Source organism: Castor canadensis, chromosome 15 (genome assembly GCF_047511655.1).
Source record: "Castor canadensis chromosome 15, mCasCan1.hap1v2, whole genome shotgun sequence".
Lineage (NCBI taxonomy): Eukaryota > Metazoa > Chordata > Mammalia > Rodentia > Castoridae > Castor > Castor canadensis.
Window position 1 is genome coordinate 84,731,735 of NC_133400.1, and position 18,218 is coordinate 84,749,952.

The following is an 18,218-nucleotide window of genomic DNA, read 5'->3' on the forward strand; positions in this document are numbered from 1 at the left end:
CTCTTGCCTAGCATGTGTGAGGCCCTGGGTTCAATCCCCAGCATCTCTCTTTCTCTTTCTACACCAGCAGGAGACTTCCCTCAGAAGAAAGAGTAGAGGTTGAAGGAGAGCATGGTGCTTCAGCGTTTTGTAATGTCTGAATACTACTTAAGATCATCAGCCAGGAGGAAGAGGGTCCCACTTTCTTGCCTTTAGGCAGAGAGCATCTTTCCTGAACTCCTCCAGAGGGGAAGATGTGGAAGAAACAGCTTTGAAAGCTGCTGCTCTTATTTTCAGAAGCTTCTAGTGACTTGCAATGCCTCTCACAGCATTTTAATCCCTTTCCTACTACCCTGTTCTCCAAGGACCTGCTTTCTCCTTTACAGTCATACATGCTTTCCTTAATGGTTGTGAATGATATTCTTCAGAAGTGCAACTATCTTTATGCTAAAATTAAGAGAAAATTGCATACCTTGTGCATAAATCGTTGCTTCTCTGGGACTTCATGTTTCTTTCTGGGCTGTCTCTGCTGTCCCACTGTGAATCTGGGGCCACGGCATAACCATGTGTAAACATTTACATAACACTTTTAATCCCCAAGTACTTCACCAAATGTGGGGGATAATAATAGCTTTTATATAGAGCATACCTCCAATGGGTTCTGAGTGCTCAGATAATTAATAAAGTGCATCTCCCTTTAGAAAGTTAGTAAGACAAAAACAAAAGATTATAATAAAACAGTTTCTGCAACTATAATGACATCATTCTTATATTAGTCTACTGACCACTTCCAGATCTGGGAAGGGAGGGAAGTGAGTTCTTAACACTTGGAGTTCAGGTTTAATGGGGGAAAGGAAGAAGAACTTGGCTTTTGACCAAAGGGGGAAAAAAAGAACAAACTCATGTTCCTAAATTGTGAAATGTCTTAGAGCAGTAGTCTAAGAGTAGTAAAACCTTTTCTTCAAATAAAACCTTGCACCAAGAACCAAGTACAGAAAAAAAAAATAATGCTTATAGTTTATTATTATGTATGGGAACTATGCTGATTTTTAGGTGTGTTAACTCATTTACTCCTTAGAATCAGTTTGTTAATGTAAATGAAGTCTTTTTAGCATGGAGAAATTAAGCAACTGACCTGAGGTCCAGGGCACTGAACTTAGCAGATGAGCCTAGAAAACCCACCTAAACAATCACAACCCCAGTACTCCTGCCTCACTCTCACAGTGTTACTTAAGCAGTGTGCTTCTGCTTGGGGCTGGGGATGGAGTTGGGGTCAGGTTGCAGATGGGTAAGAGGAGTTCCATGAGTCTCCCACTGTCACTTCCAAGGCACTGTAGAGAAACCCTGGAGGGGTTCAGGAGGACTTCATCTGAAACCCACTTCCTGGAAGTATTTACTATTGAGGAAAGAGAACCCTTGAGCCCTAAAAGGCCGAATATTTTGCTCCTCTCTTTCTTAATTTTGAGGTCCATGTATCTTCCTACGAACCTTACACATTAATTATACACTTTTACAGAGTAAGAATTTCTTTCTTGCCTTTCCCTAAGTATTCCATTCCTGATTACAATGGATCACACAAAATGAATCTATTTTCTGTCAAGAAATAGGTCATTGAAATTATTAATTCATCTACTCTGTTAAGGTACTTACTAAAAACAACAAAAAAAGTGTTGCTTTGTTCAAAATTGAGCCAACTATTTGTCTGTAACACAGAAGGTAACAATAAACTTTCTTTTCATAATAAACAAAAGTTAAGTTCACCTGTGAGAAACAGGTCAAAAAATAAGATTGTCCTCCATGTTACTGTCTGCACAGTTTCATTTTCTTTATCTTCTTTTTCTCAATTTTGATAAGTTTACCCTTTATATTAAATTATTTTTGCTTTTAGTGATTCTTCAAAAGTCAGCTCTCTTGTGTGTTAAGAAAGGGTTCAACCAATGTAGAGCCATGTTCCTGGTTATCCTACTATTAGCACTAATAAGACTCAATTCTCCTGTTCATAAAACTAAAATTTCTGTGATATTGTTTTTTCTTTTTCTTCTGATGTGTTCTTCAGTTAAAAAAAAGTCAAAACCACAACCCAATTCTAAACAAAAAGGAAATCCTTGGTTTTTTCCTTCTCCATCCATCCAAACAAATAAAACCCTCTGAGCCTGTGGTTTCCATTTGTGCTGGTGTTAGAGTCCTGGGGGAGGCTTGTGTAAATTCAGAGGCACAGGCAGGAGATGATGGCAGGAGCCCAGGAATCTGCATTGCCCACCAGGCCTCACAGGAACACCCTGGGAAACGCTGATACAGAAGAACAGAGTCAGCAAGCAGAACATTTGCCCAGGTTCTGTAAGAATCCAAGGTGGGGTTTCCTATGGTGGGCAATATCATCCGGGCCAAAGATGAAAAAGAAACCTCGTCATAATGTTAGTGGAGGAGTAGGAAGCTCCTGGAAGCACGTGTTAGCCAATAAATTAACAGAGAAACATCTACAATCAGCTGAGTTAAGCCAATTATGTAATAAGCTTTCAGAAAGACAAGTATGACTTCTCAGTAAGCTCATCTCTTACAAGCTGTCTAAATTCTTGATAGTCAAGAATTTTTTTTAAAGTACTTTGCAAGGGAAGAAATACAACGTTTTCTTTGTCTTTTTTTTTCTTTTCTTTTCCTAAGATATTTTCCATTTTGAATAAACTGCAGTTTTTTCCTAGATTGTTCTAAACTTATATTATTGGGGGGGTTATTTTACAAAGGCTTGCATTGAAACTTTTTTGTTCTGGTACTTCCTGATACAGATTCTTTCCCTTTCTGCTGGCCCAGCACTCCTTCTTGGCATATTTGCCAACTCTCACCTTGTCCTCAAGTGGGTACGCTCTCCTTTTAAGAAAATAGAATGACTAATTGGAAATGCATTCTGCTGCTGTACAAGATTCCTTCTTGGTCTTGTTGATGTGCCAAAGTTTGAAAGTTGGCAGATGGAAGGAGCTAAGAAACTCCTGTGCTTGTCCTTGACTCAAACTGGGATGCAGTGTACATGCTTCTCATAGCAAAGCACAGTGTGGCACCTGTGACAGACCAGGGCTGCCAGAGAGAACACAGCTTGCAAGGTGCTGCACTGCAGAGGAACAAGGAATCATTTTTTTCAGTATAAGTGTGTCCCCCAGTATTGTATGAGATACACTTATACTAAAAACGAGTTGCTTTTTGTCTGAAATGTGACTTGTAACTGTGGGTCCTGTGTTTTTATTTGCTATATCTGGTAACTCTTTGCCAGACTGATTTTTAAATGAAAACACCAATGTCATTGTGATGATTTTTTTTATTTATAAAGGACTGTAGATATCCCTGATGTTATTGACACCAAAATATATTTATTGGTTAATATTTTTTATTGTGCAGTTGTTATAAGCCAGACATAAAAATTCCCATTCAAGATTGCTGTTAAACAAAGTAGTGATATGATCAGAGAAGGACTGTATCTTTAAATATTGGAAATTAGGGAGTTCTGTATTAAGATTCTTGTCCTAGGAATAGCTACTTGAATCCGTTTTTTAGTTTTGATAACACTGATATGTTGAGCGCATTGAAGCTGACATTTTGCAAAACATGAAAGCATCTTTATAGTATATTTTATACAGAGTGAAGCCAGGTGTGGTGGTATATGCCTATAGTCCCAGCTAATTGGGAGGCTGAGTCAGGAAAATCCCTTGAGCCTAGGAGTTCTAGTTTAGCCTGGGCAACATAGCAAGACCTCTCATAATTTAAAAGAAAAGGCAATTAATAGAACGGCTAGGTTTCCTTGCTTTTGCATCAGCTCCTGCTGTTCGAAAGCTGCACGTCAATAGTTAACACTAATCTTCAGTTACATAAAATGTGTATTGTACATATCCTCACTTTAATGATGTCTATAGAGACAAACTTCCAAGGATTTTTTTTTTCTTTTCTTTTTTTAGATAAATGAATGTAACTTTAATGGAATTTCAAGTGCTTTCGTGTTTTGCTCACAGTACCTGATACAATGAAAAGCCTATGAATAAAGATATGTGTTTTGGTGCTTTTTCAATGACTTGAGAATTGCTATTATGGGACCCTTTATAAACTAAAAAATATTCTAAAGGGTCTCTAAGGCAACAGCTTCAAAACCTGCTAAGTGTAGCAAAAGAGCTGCCGTGTTTTTCAAGGTACACATGTGTGGGTGCATTTTCCACTGGGCTCAGGCCCTCCTGATAATCAGGAAGGAATGCTTTTCTCGGTCAGCTGCACAGGAGGGTAAAACAGAGTAAAGCTGGGGAAGGGGAAGGCTGGGTCCTTGCCAGGCATATTTTAAAAGTGAGAAAGGAAGAGAGAGGGAGGAGACTCACACCCAGCCGGCTGCTTTTCATGCTATTCAAAGGAATCACAGGCCAAATTCAGTACATACAGTAGGGGGGGAAAATAGAGCTTAACTCCTGGACTGCCGAAGCAGATGAGATTTTCAAAGCTCTGTAATGTTTTTGTTGTCATTTCCAGTCTGTCTTTGTTAGCCAGTGTTCATGGCTTACAGAAACAGGGACAAAGGAAAGATGTCTTGTTCAGATAGTCTCCATATCATAGGCCAGGGGATAAAACCTGAAGCACTGATCTTAAGATCTTGTCCTTTTGTTTTCTCTTTTAGTGACAGAGTTGGACTCTTCTGGATTTTGTGTGCTTAAAGACACAAATCTTTATGTGGAATGCCAAATACAATGGCCAAGTTGCCAGTCAGTGAAACAATGCCAACATCTGCTCAGTGAGTACTCCCCAGCCCAGAAGACTGTCCAAGTCACTAAGAGAAAAGGTAAGCCTTCTGTGTCACAAGAGAAGGAAACGCCAGCAGACCTAAGTGCAATTGCAGTGCAACAGATTCGCCTGAACACAGAGACCTAAACACTTACTAACTTGGTAATGCTATTCACGGTGGTAACCACGCAAACAAAAATAGATTGATTGCTTATATAAACTATTTATTTGGCAATCAAATGATCCATTTAGCATGAGAAGCATTCCCCATTTGTCTACTAGGCAAGGCAGCCCTTCCCTCTGTTGTCCTTACTGCCTATCTCCCTCCCTTTTTCCTTCCTTCCTTCTTTTTTTTTTTTCTTCAATTTCTAGTGTATTATGTACCAATACTTTTGGAAAACAAAATAAAATCAAATTACTGAAAAAGGTGAATTTATTCAAAATACAAACCTCATTTTAAAAAAAAGAAAATTCGGCTAACAACTATAAAATTACTCCACCAAATTGCTAAGCATTTCTGAATATTTACTCCTAATTGCCGTAAACTAGAGCAATCAATCCACAGACCAGTATCGGTTTGCTTTCCACACTTTGAGGAGTGTTGATGAGAAATATTCAGCATCAATAAGAAAATAATTTATAGAGACTAGGCCCTGCAAAACCTCTAAACCTATTTGATTTGTTTGTTTGCTTATTTATTTATTTGCAGTACAGGGATTTAATTCAGGGTCTCACACTTGCTGGGCAAATGTTCTAGCACTTGAGCCTCACCCTAGTGTCTAATAAATTAAACTTCATTTTTACAGATGAGCAGATGAGGTAACTAAAGTACACAGAGAGTAAATGATTCTCATATTTAGTCAATGGTGGAGGTCAGATTTGAAGCCAGGAGGGTAGGGCTTCAGTCACATTCTTATTTATTATCTAAAAAGCATCTTCTACTTGACAATCAGAAAGAAAGATAAAGGACTTTTAGAATCATAAATGTGGTGTAACCGGACAATGAAATGAGTGAGAAGTGTGACTTAAGTGTTTTCTGAGAACACATTAAATTCACAGCTCAGGTCAGAAGGCAGAAGCCGTACATTTACTAGTAGATCAGTGACTATCTGTTGTTTACCTGTTCATGCCTTTTTAAAAATTGTGTTTCTTTTTTGTCGTTCACAAGTAAATGGACGGAACTAGAGAACATCATCTTAACTGAAATTAGCCAGGCTTAGAAGGCCAAACATCGTATGTTCTCTCTCATATGAGGACTTTAGATCTAAAACAAATGCAGTAATATTATTGGACATGGGTCACACGCTAAGAGGAGAATGCACACAGGAGAAATAGGGAAAGGTAGGAAACCCAAAACTTGAAAAGGGTGATGTGCTCACTGTAGAGAAGTGAATAAAGTAATCTTAAACTTGCAGAGGCCACTGTGGGAAAGTGACCGGAAAGTAGTGGAGAGGTGTGATAGAGATGAACCAGTTTGGGCTATAATACACTTGTGCATGGAAGCAATGCTAGGAAACTCTCTGTATGGCTATCTTTAGCTCAAGCTAGCAAAAATGCTATGTCTTTCTTATTATCTCTTATGTTTTCTCTTCAACAAAATTGAAGAAGAAGAGGGCAGAACAGGTTCTGCCTGGAAGAGAGGAGGTGAAGGTGGGGATGGGGGGCAGGGGGGAGAGATGGCCCAAACAATGTATGCTCATATGAATAGATGAATAAACAATAAAAAAGATCAGGTAGAAAAAAAAGAAATATAAAAAAATGTGTTTCTTGGTGTCCTTTCTGACAAGATCAGTATAGGACTATAATGAGCAATGGCTTGCCTTCAAACCCTTTGTAAATATCCATTCACAGTTAATCTTTTATAGGAGAAAATACTCCCTACTTTAACCCTCATATATGTATCATGTATGCATACTCTACCAGAATTTACTACAGGCTCAAAAGTCTTTGAGTATGTAGGCGACTATGTACCTATAAGGACAATTATAAAGGAGATACTTCCAAGAGAAAAAAGCCCTATCTGGCCAATAATTTTTATAGTGGGATAACATTGGCACAAAATTTAACAAATACTTTACTAAAATTGAATATGGTCCTTGGTATTCATATCATTCCTAGAGTAGAAAAATGATCAGATAATAGAAAACAAAAGAGATAGAGGAAACAGAATTATTACTCCATTAGTGTTACAGAAAAACTATGAGACTTCTATGGAGGTAAAACAAATTAGACCCTCAATTCATATTAGAAACCAAGATCAATACTAGAGACTTTGAAAGGTAAAAGTAAAACCATGGAAAGTTATAGGAAAATGTGAATGGAAAGTTTGTCTTGATATTTTCTTTCCATGTTTTTAAATAAAAGCAACTATGAACTAAATGTTAAAAACAGTGATTAAAAATATAAAGAAAACATTACACACATGAGTTAATGAGAATCCACTCATCCAAAACATCATATAGAGATAGCATTAAGATATGAAAGACAAAGTTAGAAACCCTGACAGGTACAGTGATGCATGTCTGTAATCCCTGAACTCTGGAGGCTGAGGCAGGAGGATTGCAAGTTAGAGGCCAGCCTGGGCTACATAGCAAGACCCTGTGTAAAAAAAGAATCAAAGTGGAAAAAAATGTATGCAAACACCAAAACCAGAAAATGTACAGAAGAAAAAATTCAAATGGAAACATGCATACAGAAACTGTCTCCTTAAGAATCAAAGAAATATGTTAAAATAAAAATGAGGTCTGGCATTTTCCTTACTAAATTGGTAAACATCCTTAAGTGATTATTTGGAAAGACAGAATCATGTACAAGAAAATGCATCCATTCATACGTGACTGGCGAATACTGCAGTGAGTAGACATCAAAGCCTGGGTACAATACATCCATATCCGGAAATGCCACCATGAAACCTGTATAGCTATCATGCTAATAAAAATCTTTAAAAACCTTTTCAAAAATATTCTTGAGGTTTGAGCTACAAATCTTATTTCTAAAATTTTCCTTTTGAAAGACTTTTGTAGCAAGATATTTATGGAAATATAATAATATAAATGTTATTATAGTCAAATTAAGTATCAAATAAGCTGATATTCATTAATTAAATATATGTATACACATACATATAATGTCATATCTTTAAAATGGGATAGTACAAAGTCGTTAAAAAGAGGTTTTGATGGAATAACTCTGACAGGCTTTCAAGACAAAATAAGTGATGAAGGCAGGACACAGTGTGTGACATAGAACTGATACATGTATTTTGGTGTGTCACCAGGGATTGTGAGCTCAATCACTGACAACCCATAGAGGGGCACTACAGTGCAGAACACTGAGTGCAGCAATCTTCCACGTTCTTGTTTTTCTGGAAACATTCAGCATTCTTGGTCCAGCTATCTCTTTTCTTAAGACCTTTCCTTCCCACATCCCCGTATTTTTTTCTCCCACTCTTATTTAAGACCAGACACAGAAAAACATATAGCTGACCAGGAAACTCTCCAGCATTGAGAGACAAGAGGAGGACCAGCAACAGAGAACGCGGCTGGCTGGGTGGAGGAAGGTGATCCCTGAATGTACAGCCCTATACTGTTCCAGACTATTCTTCCCATGGCACAGGGCAGTCCAAATGTTGCCTGATCATGCACTTTATTCAAGGATGGCAGAAATTATATTTTATATTTTATTTTGATTTTAATTATTGACTACACACATCTCTTCAAAGAAACCACAAAGTTCCTTCAAGTCTGTGACGGCTAACATTCACACTTAAGTCCATGAATGGAAAGAAAAGACTGGAAATATACACAAAATGTTACAACTAGTGCCATTGTCTCTCGCATTTGATTTTCTTTTGCTTATATTGTTTCTGTTTTCTAAGTCCTCCCCATGTATTTCCTTTCATAGTCAGAAAACTATGACCTCTCATATGGCTTTATCAATTTAGTAATCATTTTAGGAACGACAAAGCAGTTTAAATTCTGTATTAGCCCATTTTCTGGTACCATAAGAAAATACCTGAAGCTGAAACCTTATAAACACAAAAGGTTTATTTAGATTACAGGTTTGGAGGCTGACAGTCGAAACAGTATGGTGCTGGCTCTCGTGAGGGTCCCCCAGACAGTATTGCCTCATGGTGCATTACCACATCACTATGATGTGAGCACATACGAGAGGGAGAGACCACAGGGTGAGACAGGCAGCCGGGCTCTCTCATAACAACTTGTGCGCCAGAGAACTAACTTATGATCCTACAAGAACTACCTTAATCCCTTCCAAGGACAGCACCTCATGACCTCCTGCAGGGTTTGCCTTTTAAAGGTCCAGCCACCTAAAAACCACCACAATGAGGATCAAGTCCCCAACACATAAACCTTGGGAAATAAACCACACCTAAATCATACCAGGTCCTATTTTGAAGTTTGTCTCTAACCTTATACTTTAAAGTACATCTGTCCACTTAAATTTTTATAGCTCAGGTTATTATTTATGAAATCATGATTTCTAAGCTGACAGAAGATACTTTGAAAAACACTTTACTCTGTTATGCCCTACCTTAAACACCCTAAACATTTTTGGCTTAATTTCAGCCACATTTTTTTTTTCACCTCTAAATCCTATCTCCCCTCTTCAATTATAGCCAAAGATAAAATCCCTTGATTCAATTTAAGCAGTGCACTGGCCAAAGTAGCTTTCATTATACAAAATATTAGGACATCCCATAATTGTTTGGACAGGCCTGGCTTTTGTAAAAGAAAAGAATGCTTCAAGGTTTAAGCTACCACGGCTCTGCTTCTCTTTGACACATACTTCTCTGGATAGTCACCTTACAAAAAGGGATTAAAAAAAAGGAAAAGGGATGTAACCAGTGAGTATAGTACGCAATTGAGGGAAAAAAAGAATGTAACAGGCTCAGCTGATTGAGGATAATGAAAAATAACTGGAGAAAATGGCAAAGCCCTCTCTTTGTGTGCAAAGAATGCTTTTTACAAAGCTCCAAAAAAATTTATCACAGAATTGCCACTGCACAGGTACGGTCATCTTGACACACCTCTTCCTCCAGGTGTCTTCTGTTGAAATGGTCAGGCTTCCTGAGAAGTAAGCTAGTTTGACCATTTCTCTCTTGTTTGTAAATCTTATGTTTTATGAAAATTGGGAAAACACAGAGAAGAATCTGGATTTCCTTTTTAGCCAGCCTTTGTTTCCTCCCCCACCCCATTTCTCTATTTTACTGTAAAGAACGTTCTGTTTTAAAAGTATTTAATAAAAAGGGAAAATGAAAATTGTTCAATTACAATAGCAAAAACCAACTGTATCCTAGCTATGAGGCTGGCATGACTGTACTAGGAAACACTATAATTCATTTTTAAAGAAAGACTTGATTTAACCTTTAAAAGGAGAATTTTTTTTAGTGTGTGATATCAAACCTTAAGGCCTTTCTTCCCACTGAAGTATTAAAAAGTGAGAATTTTGATTTCTTGTTGACAATGTTTAAATGAATATGTCAGCTTATAATTAGAAATGCAAGGAGGAACTTTTTATAACTGAATATTTAACACATATTAAAGTTATAACACAAATCATGTAATTGCTGTACCATTTTGTCCATGCTTTCTCTCTGCAAAGTAGGTATCTCAAATTGTTCACTTGCAAACTTGAAATAGTTCTCTGAGTTGATGCATTCCCTCTGAGGGTGGGGACCAACACTCTCTAGCTTTTCTTTCAATGCTTTTCTTTTCTGTGTGTCTATCTGTGTATATTTGTGTGTTTTAATCACATAATTATTATAGACCAATAAAGACCAAAGGAAGTAGGAGGCAAATATTTCCTGTAAAGGCAGGTGGAATGGGGTTAAGTCACTATGCTTGTGATTTTCACTTTACTTAACTGTAGAACACTTCTTTTGCTATAGTCCCTCTCCAGGGAAATGGCAGACCACCTGGTCAATATGGAAATATATTTCCTTGTCCCTCTCTTTACTTCTCTGTAACCTCCTGCAAATAAGGTGAGGCCATTTCTTTTCTGTTGGTTTGATTTCCATTCTTTGAGTTGAAATATAGAGTACAGAAAACTTGTAATAGCAAATTGAGAAATACAGATATGTTTCAATGGCTTATGCTTTATAACTTCCTTTTAAAACAATTCATCTTCTGTGGGATTTTTTTTTTTTCCTGGCAGGATCATAGGTATGATTGAAAACTTGTCACCTAGATTTAAGTTATAATTGGCCAACTGGGTTTCTTCCTGACATGGTAGCTTAGGCTTATTTTTATTGATTCCTTTAAACACCCAAGACTAGAAATCTACAAATAGACAGTTCAAAGGAAATTTTTATTCATGCTAACACTTAATATAGGCCAAGCATTTTATAATGCATTGTTTCTTTAAATGCTCCATAAATATCACAAGGTAGGGATTATTATGTCTGGTTTCACCAATGAAGGAACAAAAGCACAGACAAAGTATCCCTGCCATTACATTGGAGAGCTCACATGTGGCTTGTTCTAGAGCCTCTGCTTTTACCAGTAGTTAATTAATACTAGCTCAGATCTAGGGTGCTTGGCCTACCATGTGCAAAGGCCCTGGGTTCCATCCCCAGCACTGCAAAACCAAAACCAAACCAAAACAAAAACCCCAAACTCAAAACAAGAACAAAAGTGCCTGCCCTACAAGTGAGATGAGTCAAAGTAAGTTTAAACAAATATCTCAAGTCATCTGAACCCCAAAGACACTGACCCATTGGCAGCAAGTTTGAGGTCATGAACTCCAGCTCTCATTTAGCTTAAGAATAGTCCAGGCAGAGATTATAAAGAATCTTGCTTAGAACTTCACTGCAAGGTCTTTAGGTCTTCTGGAAATACTGTTGCATTAGTTTCCTGGGGCTGTGAAGCAAAGTACTAACAAGTAAATGGCTTAAAATCAGAAATCTGTCATCGGCTAGCTCTGAAGACTGCATGTCTGAGATCAGTGTTAGCAAGGTTACTTCTGAGAACCATGAGGCCTCTCTCCTAGTTTCAGGTAGCCCTAGACATTTTTTGGTTTGTAGGTGCCATCTTCTCCAGGTGTCTTAAAACATTGTGTTCCTTCTATACATACCTGTACCTTGCTCTGTGTTCAGATTTCCCCCTTTTATAAGGAACAGTCACATTGGATTAGGGCCCACCCTAATGACCTCACCTTAACTTGTTCATCTGCAGAATCTATTGCAAATAAGGTCATATTTACAGGTACTGGGGGTTACAGTTTCAATTTCTTTTTGGGGAAAATAATTCAACAAATATATTTTGTCAATTGAAAAAAATTATCATTAAATTGAAAGAGTGAAAATCTGTTATGAGAAGAAATTTGTTAATTTTTCTGAAAAAAAAAAAGAGAAGAGTCCTACCATAAGGGTGTAGAGGATTTTAAGTTATAAAACTCATGGTCACTGTAACTCACAAGCCTCAGAGGAGTCCTTTAGATTTACTAAATAAGTTTAAAGCCAGATTAATTGAACATTTTGAGATCACATTAACAAGGTACAGTCCCTGAAATTTCAGTCATCCAATTCCACTCATGTCTTCTGCTTTTCCTGAATAAATTATAGTCTAACCTGACTCATCACAGATCATGAGGTGTGATAGCTGAGAAACTTCAGACTTACTGGGCTGACATCACAAATGATTTGAATGGCCTGGTTTCAAGAAAGCATAGGAAGGTAATATATCTTCTATAAGAAAGTAGAACATTCTCCAAGAAAGTAGAAAAAGGGAAAACCCAATGCTACCATTTTATGGATGTTCCAAAAAACATTGATGGTTAAATTTGTTTCAGCTTGACTGGGTCACAGGGTGCCCAGACTAAACCTTGTTTCTGGGAGCATCTGTATCTGTGAGAGTGTTTTCCAGATGAGACTTGCATTTTACTTGGTGTATTCAGTAAACTAGATTGCCCTCTCCAAAGGGTATGAGCATTATCCAATCCACTGAGGAACTAATTGCAACAAAAGATGGTAGAGGGAGGAATTTGCTCCTTTTTGTTTTGCCTCACTAACTGACCTGGGACATTTCATCTCAATTTCGCCTGCTCTAAGTCTGGGATTTATACTGTCATTCATTCCAAGCTCTCTGGCTTTCCAACTCAGGCCAAATTATACCACCAGCTTTCTTGGGCCTCTGGCTTGCACATGGTAGGTCTTGGGACTTCTCAGTTGCTATGATTGTATGAACCAATTTTTCACAATAAATCCTCTCCCCCTCTCTTTCTTTTTCTCAGTTCTATTTCTCCAAAGAACCCTGACTAAGACATTGAAGACTACTTTGTTTTGGTAACTGAGTTCATGTCCACAAAATGTTTTCTTTGATGGAATTATTTGCTTTCTTAGTGTTTCTGGGATGATTTAAGAAGAGGAGAATGTTTTACCAACAGGCATGTTGCTTTTTGAAACCTGCTGAGCTCCAAGTGAAGTAGTTCCTTGAGTCTATAATAGCTTCAACCTAATACCCACTGACATGTTAAACTAATTAGAGTTATGTTGATGTGTAGGATTCAAGATAATGGTGTCAAAAATAAACCCTTGCAAACACCAGAGGATATAGCTGCTTATATTCCTTCATTTTAGAAGTGTTTCCTGCTTTAACCAAGATACTCCCTTAGATCAGTGGGAAGAGATGTCCAGAGTTCACCAAGCTTGACTGCTAACATGGCAACACCCAGAAACACTGGCTTCTTGTCCTCTTTTAAAATGCCCAAGACATATGCCTCCAGGAAGTAATTACTCTCATTCTTGCCTGATATTTTTATGCACAGAATTGAGTGAGATTGGAAAGTTCTAATGGCTCATTGGCTTTAGACTTTTCATTGAAACAAAACAAAATAATCAGAATTAAAGTCATATTAGATGTTCAAATATATGATTAAAAAAGTATTTTCCTCAAAAGAAGTGTGAGCTATTCCTCTTGCGAAGAACAAAGCAAAACAAAATGAAAATACAAAACTTTGTACTACCAGAATCATCAGAACTTACAATGGATAATGTTATTAGAACCCACCTCTCTTTCCTTCCTTTCCCACATGACTTGCAACCTCACCCCCTATCCTCTATAACTGCCAGTCCTAACCAAGCCTTTCTGTGGTGATATGGGTCTTTAGGAATGACTCCATATTCTAAAAAGTTTAAAGTTTTCTTTTTTTTTTTTTTAAGTTTTCTTAAATTTGGGCCCATGATGTAGATAAGTGGTTGAGTGAATAATTAGATGTACAGAGCTCTGATGTCAATGAAATTTCCTTCATAGCTTTCAGGTCAATGGATCCAATTTACAGAATAGCAAGTAATAGAGGGAAAGTTTAGATAGTGGTTCTTCATACTGAATGCACTTTAGGATTTGGTGAGAAAGCATTTAAAAAATACCAGTACTTGGGCCTCATCCCAGAATATTTGAATTCAAATTTCTAGAGATAAGGCCATGAAAATCTACTTAAAAAGAAAAATGTCCTTGGATATAAATGATGATGGTTGAAGTATGAGGACCCTGGGGCTGGCTGTTCACATTCATTCTGTTTGGAACTCATGCTTGGTAACAGAAAGTTTCATCTACTACATAAAGAGAGGAGGACAGGGAGATGGGAGGAAAGAGGAAAGGAAAAGATAGGAAAGAGCAAATGGAGAAGGAAAAACAGGAAAGTTTTTAGCAGTGGAATGAAAGGGGCTTGAGAATAAAGAAGTTGGCTGCTCCCCAAATCAGGCCCTGGCTTGAGCATGGATTTTACATTTGCAAAGTGCATGACCCTCATTTTTAGTTTTGGCTCCACACTCACCATATGTTGCAGTTGCTTAATTGACTGTGTAGGAAAAGACCTTGGCAGAGAAAGTAGGGCAAAACTAGCTTGAAATTTCTGGCTTCTGAGTTTTGAGCCTATTCCTTAAGCTATACACATATTCTACTACCTGTGAGGGTTAAATGAACACAGATCGGGAACTGTAATCCATTATACAAATATAAAGCATGGAGAGATGACATCATACAGATAGAGAGGTAAAAAAGATAAAGGAAGAAAAATCGACTTATGCTTGTTCAAATGCACAGAAACTGTTAGGCTCTTTAAAAATGCCTTTCTAGTAGGTCCTCAGTTAGTGTCTTACTTGATCTATCTCTGTTCTTTGTGCGCTGCCCTCGGAGGTTGCAGGGTGTGTACAAATTCTGACTGTGATTTCCTTAGTTTGGCTTCACAGAATACCCAATTGTTATCAAGACCCATTGTCTGCTTTTGTACCTAAGTTCAATGGTACCGTACCTGTATCTCCATTGAAACCTATTGCTCCACAGATCCTTGTATCCTGCTCTCTTTTCCAAACAGACTAAGGTTCTCAGAATTCTTACTTAGGACTCACTTTTGATTCTAAAACATTCACTCATTTATTTATTCTTTTCACATATATTTATTGATCACCCATTATTAGCCAGACCTTGTACTGTGGGTATAAAAAAGGGATTTACAGTCTCAGTAGAGAAACAAGCAAATTAAACAGATGACTAGTATTCAGAGTAATAAGTGAGGCAATGCAAATCTCTCTTCACAACACAGGTGTGCAAGAAATGTCTCTATTTTTCTTTTTACTTGACTTTATTTATTTTTTGAGATCCATTTCACCAAAGTACCTCAGATAATGTTCAGTTAATTCATATTTTTTTCTCCTTTTTCCAAGGCTTACTCTGAGTTCTGGGAATTTACAACTTATGAAAGTCTTGTAAGCAGAGGTCACTTAGTTCTTGAAGTATGCCTGTGTTTGCTTGGATATCTGCACAGAAAAGCACTGAGGGGTCATGCATTCTTGCTGATCTAGTCCCACTCAAGTGGGTGGTCCCCCTCTCTTGCTTCACTGAGTCTGTTTAATCTTCCCCATGTCATATCTTCCCCACCTATTACCGTACCCATAAAAATGAGATACATCCCCCATACCCTCACTATGCAGGGCTTTTTCCAAAAAATGGGGTATACGGTTCCTCTATCTTGGACCCAAATGTTCCGATATCTATACTCATCATGAGTCAGATTTTTGTTTTGTTTTATTTTTGGAGAATTCTTATAGAAGTTTGAGACCTGAAGTTGTCAAGTAGAAATGAGGTGTGAGCCAAGACTGCTATGCAGGCAGAAGGAACAGCTCTGAGGAAAGGGAGAGGAAGGATGGGCAGGGAACACACAGTGATAAGGAATCAGTTTGGAGATAGTTGTAGGGAGCAGCCAGATCACAGAGGACTATAGGATCATGTTTCAGCATTTGGTTCATTCTCAAGGAAAAAGGGGCTAGGGTAGAAGGCCACTAATGGATGTAAGTGGGGGAGCATATAACCATTCACATGTTAGAAATACCATCTGGCAGCACTTGTGGTATGGACTGGATGGAAACAGGACTGAGGCAGGGAGACCACTTAGGTCCCTGAATCACTGGCATGGGCAAAAGGTGGAAGAGGATTTGCATCAAGGCAGTTGAGGCGGAGCAGAGGACAGGAGGTTGAGCTGAAAGATGCTCTGAAAGCAGAACGAATCTGAATGGAATGACTGATCTTACGCTGAGGGGAAGGCAGAGAGAGGCATGATGTATGATAACTAGGTTTCTAGCTTGAGAAACTTATCAAATACAGTAGCATTCTTTAAGGTAGGAAGCACAGAGGGAGTGACCGCTCTGGACAAAGAGTTATGGATTCATTCTGGGACCTGCTGATGTTGTAGCATCCCTGTGAGGATACAAAGGAGACACTGTGAATCCCAGAGCTTGGGACAGAAACTGGGCTGAACCTTTAATGGTAACATCATTAGCATAGAGATGTAATTAAAATCTATGGAGTGGGGGAGATTTGCCTGATCTGGTTAGATGTAAGTACAGAGAGATGAGGGCTAAGGACACAACACAATAGATGAGGGCTAAGGACACAATAGCAACTATTAAAGGAAGATAGAAAAGAGAAGCCCACAAAGGAAAATGAGGGGTCAGAAGTGGGTAGAACATGAGAATTAACCATAGAGAGGGATATCATGGAGCTTGAGGAAAGAGAGTATTTTAGGAGTATGGGCATAGAGTGACATAGAAGACAAGGCAGGAAATACTCTGGATTTAGCCTTATGGAGGATGTGTTAACCTTTGCTCCATCGCTGCTGGAAGAATGAAGGCAGCAGAAGCCAGATGAGAGCTGGTCAAAGAAGGAATGGAAAATGAAGAAGCCATCATCCAAACATGTAGTGTAGCTGCTGAAAGCTCCTCATTGGTCTCCTATTTCTGATCTGATTTCTAGAAAAAATTCAGAAATCCTTACCATGACCTAGAAGGATTCCTTACTCTCTTCCTCTCCTATCTTTATAACCTCATCTCTCCCTATTTTCTCTCTATCCTACCCAAATAGCCACCAAGGCCTCCTTTCTGTCCCTCAGACATACCAGGCTCACTCCTTTAGCAGGGCCTTTGCATTGGTCCTTTTTTCCCCAGCTATCTTCCAGTCTGCTTCTTGATATATTCTAGGTCCTAACTTAAAAAATCATCTCACTTGAGAAGCCTTCCCAGCCATCAAGAGAATATGACCACTATCTTGTCACCCTCTTAACCATGTTATTCTATTTCAGCTTCTTCAGAGTGTGTATCTGCTCTCTGTATTTACATATTCATTTATTTGTCTGCATTTATTGTATGTTTCCCTTCATCCAGTGTAGGCTCCTTGGGGTCAGAGACCCCAACTACCATGTTTGAAATTCTACTTGTAGCAGCTAAAACAGTACAAAGGAAATAGTTGATATTTCTTGGCTGATTGAAAAGTGGAAGCAGCATATACAGAAAATTTTTTAAAAGTTACCAGAAATATTAAGTAAGGGCCTAGTTTAGACTTGGGACTCAGAATTGTAGAAGCCAGAATCTTGGAAAGTGTACAGTGAAGAATTAGACTTGACTTGTAGTTTGTTATGAACATTGAGAGGCTAATGGTTGAAAAGATAACAGTGGGGTCTGCACATGTGGGAAAGGAAGAGAAGGCAGAAAAGCATTCAAAAATCAGCAGAAAGGTCAAAGTTAAGGGAATACAGAATCCCAGAAGTATGGACTAAGGGGGCTGGTCTTTCGTACACTCAGGTAATTCTAATATACAGCCAAGGCTGAAAAGCCACTCAAGTCAAAGAGCAAATATGGTCAGATTAACCACGTAAAAGCTCAATGTGTCTGTCAAATAGTGAGCCTCAGATTTTTCCAATGACTCATTTTATTTTTTTACAGATACAACACAGTAAGCTTTAAATCAAAGGAATAAGTACAAATGTGTATAAATGCCTGTAAGAATTTTGAGTGTCATAATTAAACCAAACTCCTACACATTATATTGGAGTCTGACCACAAAATGATGCAAAAGGCTTTCAGTTGAATTGTTCCAGTTGGAAAGGTTACAGAAGAATTTCTCACTTTCACTCTTTATACTTCTAACTGGGTTTTTTTTTTTTTTTTTTATATCTGTGCCTTTTTCTTTGTGTGTGTGTATTTA

General features: G+C 38.0%; 1 protein-coding gene and 1 long non-coding RNA gene across 12 annotated transcripts in view; one reads left to right on the top strand and one right to left on the bottom strand.

Moving 5' to 3' along the window:
* The window catches only part of Celf2 (CUGBP Elav-like family member 2), an 808,044-nt gene that overhangs the window by 504,195 nt on the left and 285,631 nt on the right, over nucleotides 1-18,218 (bottom strand). For 2 of the 11 annotated variants that reach the window (XM_074056674.1, XM_074056675.1), the window contains exon 1: nucleotides 452-664. The exons of 5 other annotated variants lie outside the window; for them this stretch is intronic. In XM_074056674.1, coding sequence (XP_073912775.1) covers nucleotides 452-555 — 104 coding nt within the window. In that variant the 5' untranslated portion in view covers nucleotides 556-664. Of the gene's footprint in view, nucleotides 1-451; nucleotides 671-18,218 lie in introns of those variants that run through there. 4 more of the 11 variants (XM_074056685.1, XM_074056684.1, XM_074056692.1 and 1 more) reach the window with 4 other exon arrangements.
* The window catches only part of LOC141417534 (uncharacterized), a 34,404-nt gene that overhangs the window by 1,572 nt on the left and 14,614 nt on the right, over nucleotides 1-18,218 (top strand). Inside the window, exon 2 of the long non-coding RNA XR_012442171.1 lies at nucleotides 4,622-4,783. This is a non-coding gene — a long non-coding RNA (uncharacterized lncRNA). The remainder of the gene's footprint in view (nucleotides 1-4,621; nucleotides 4,784-18,218) is intronic.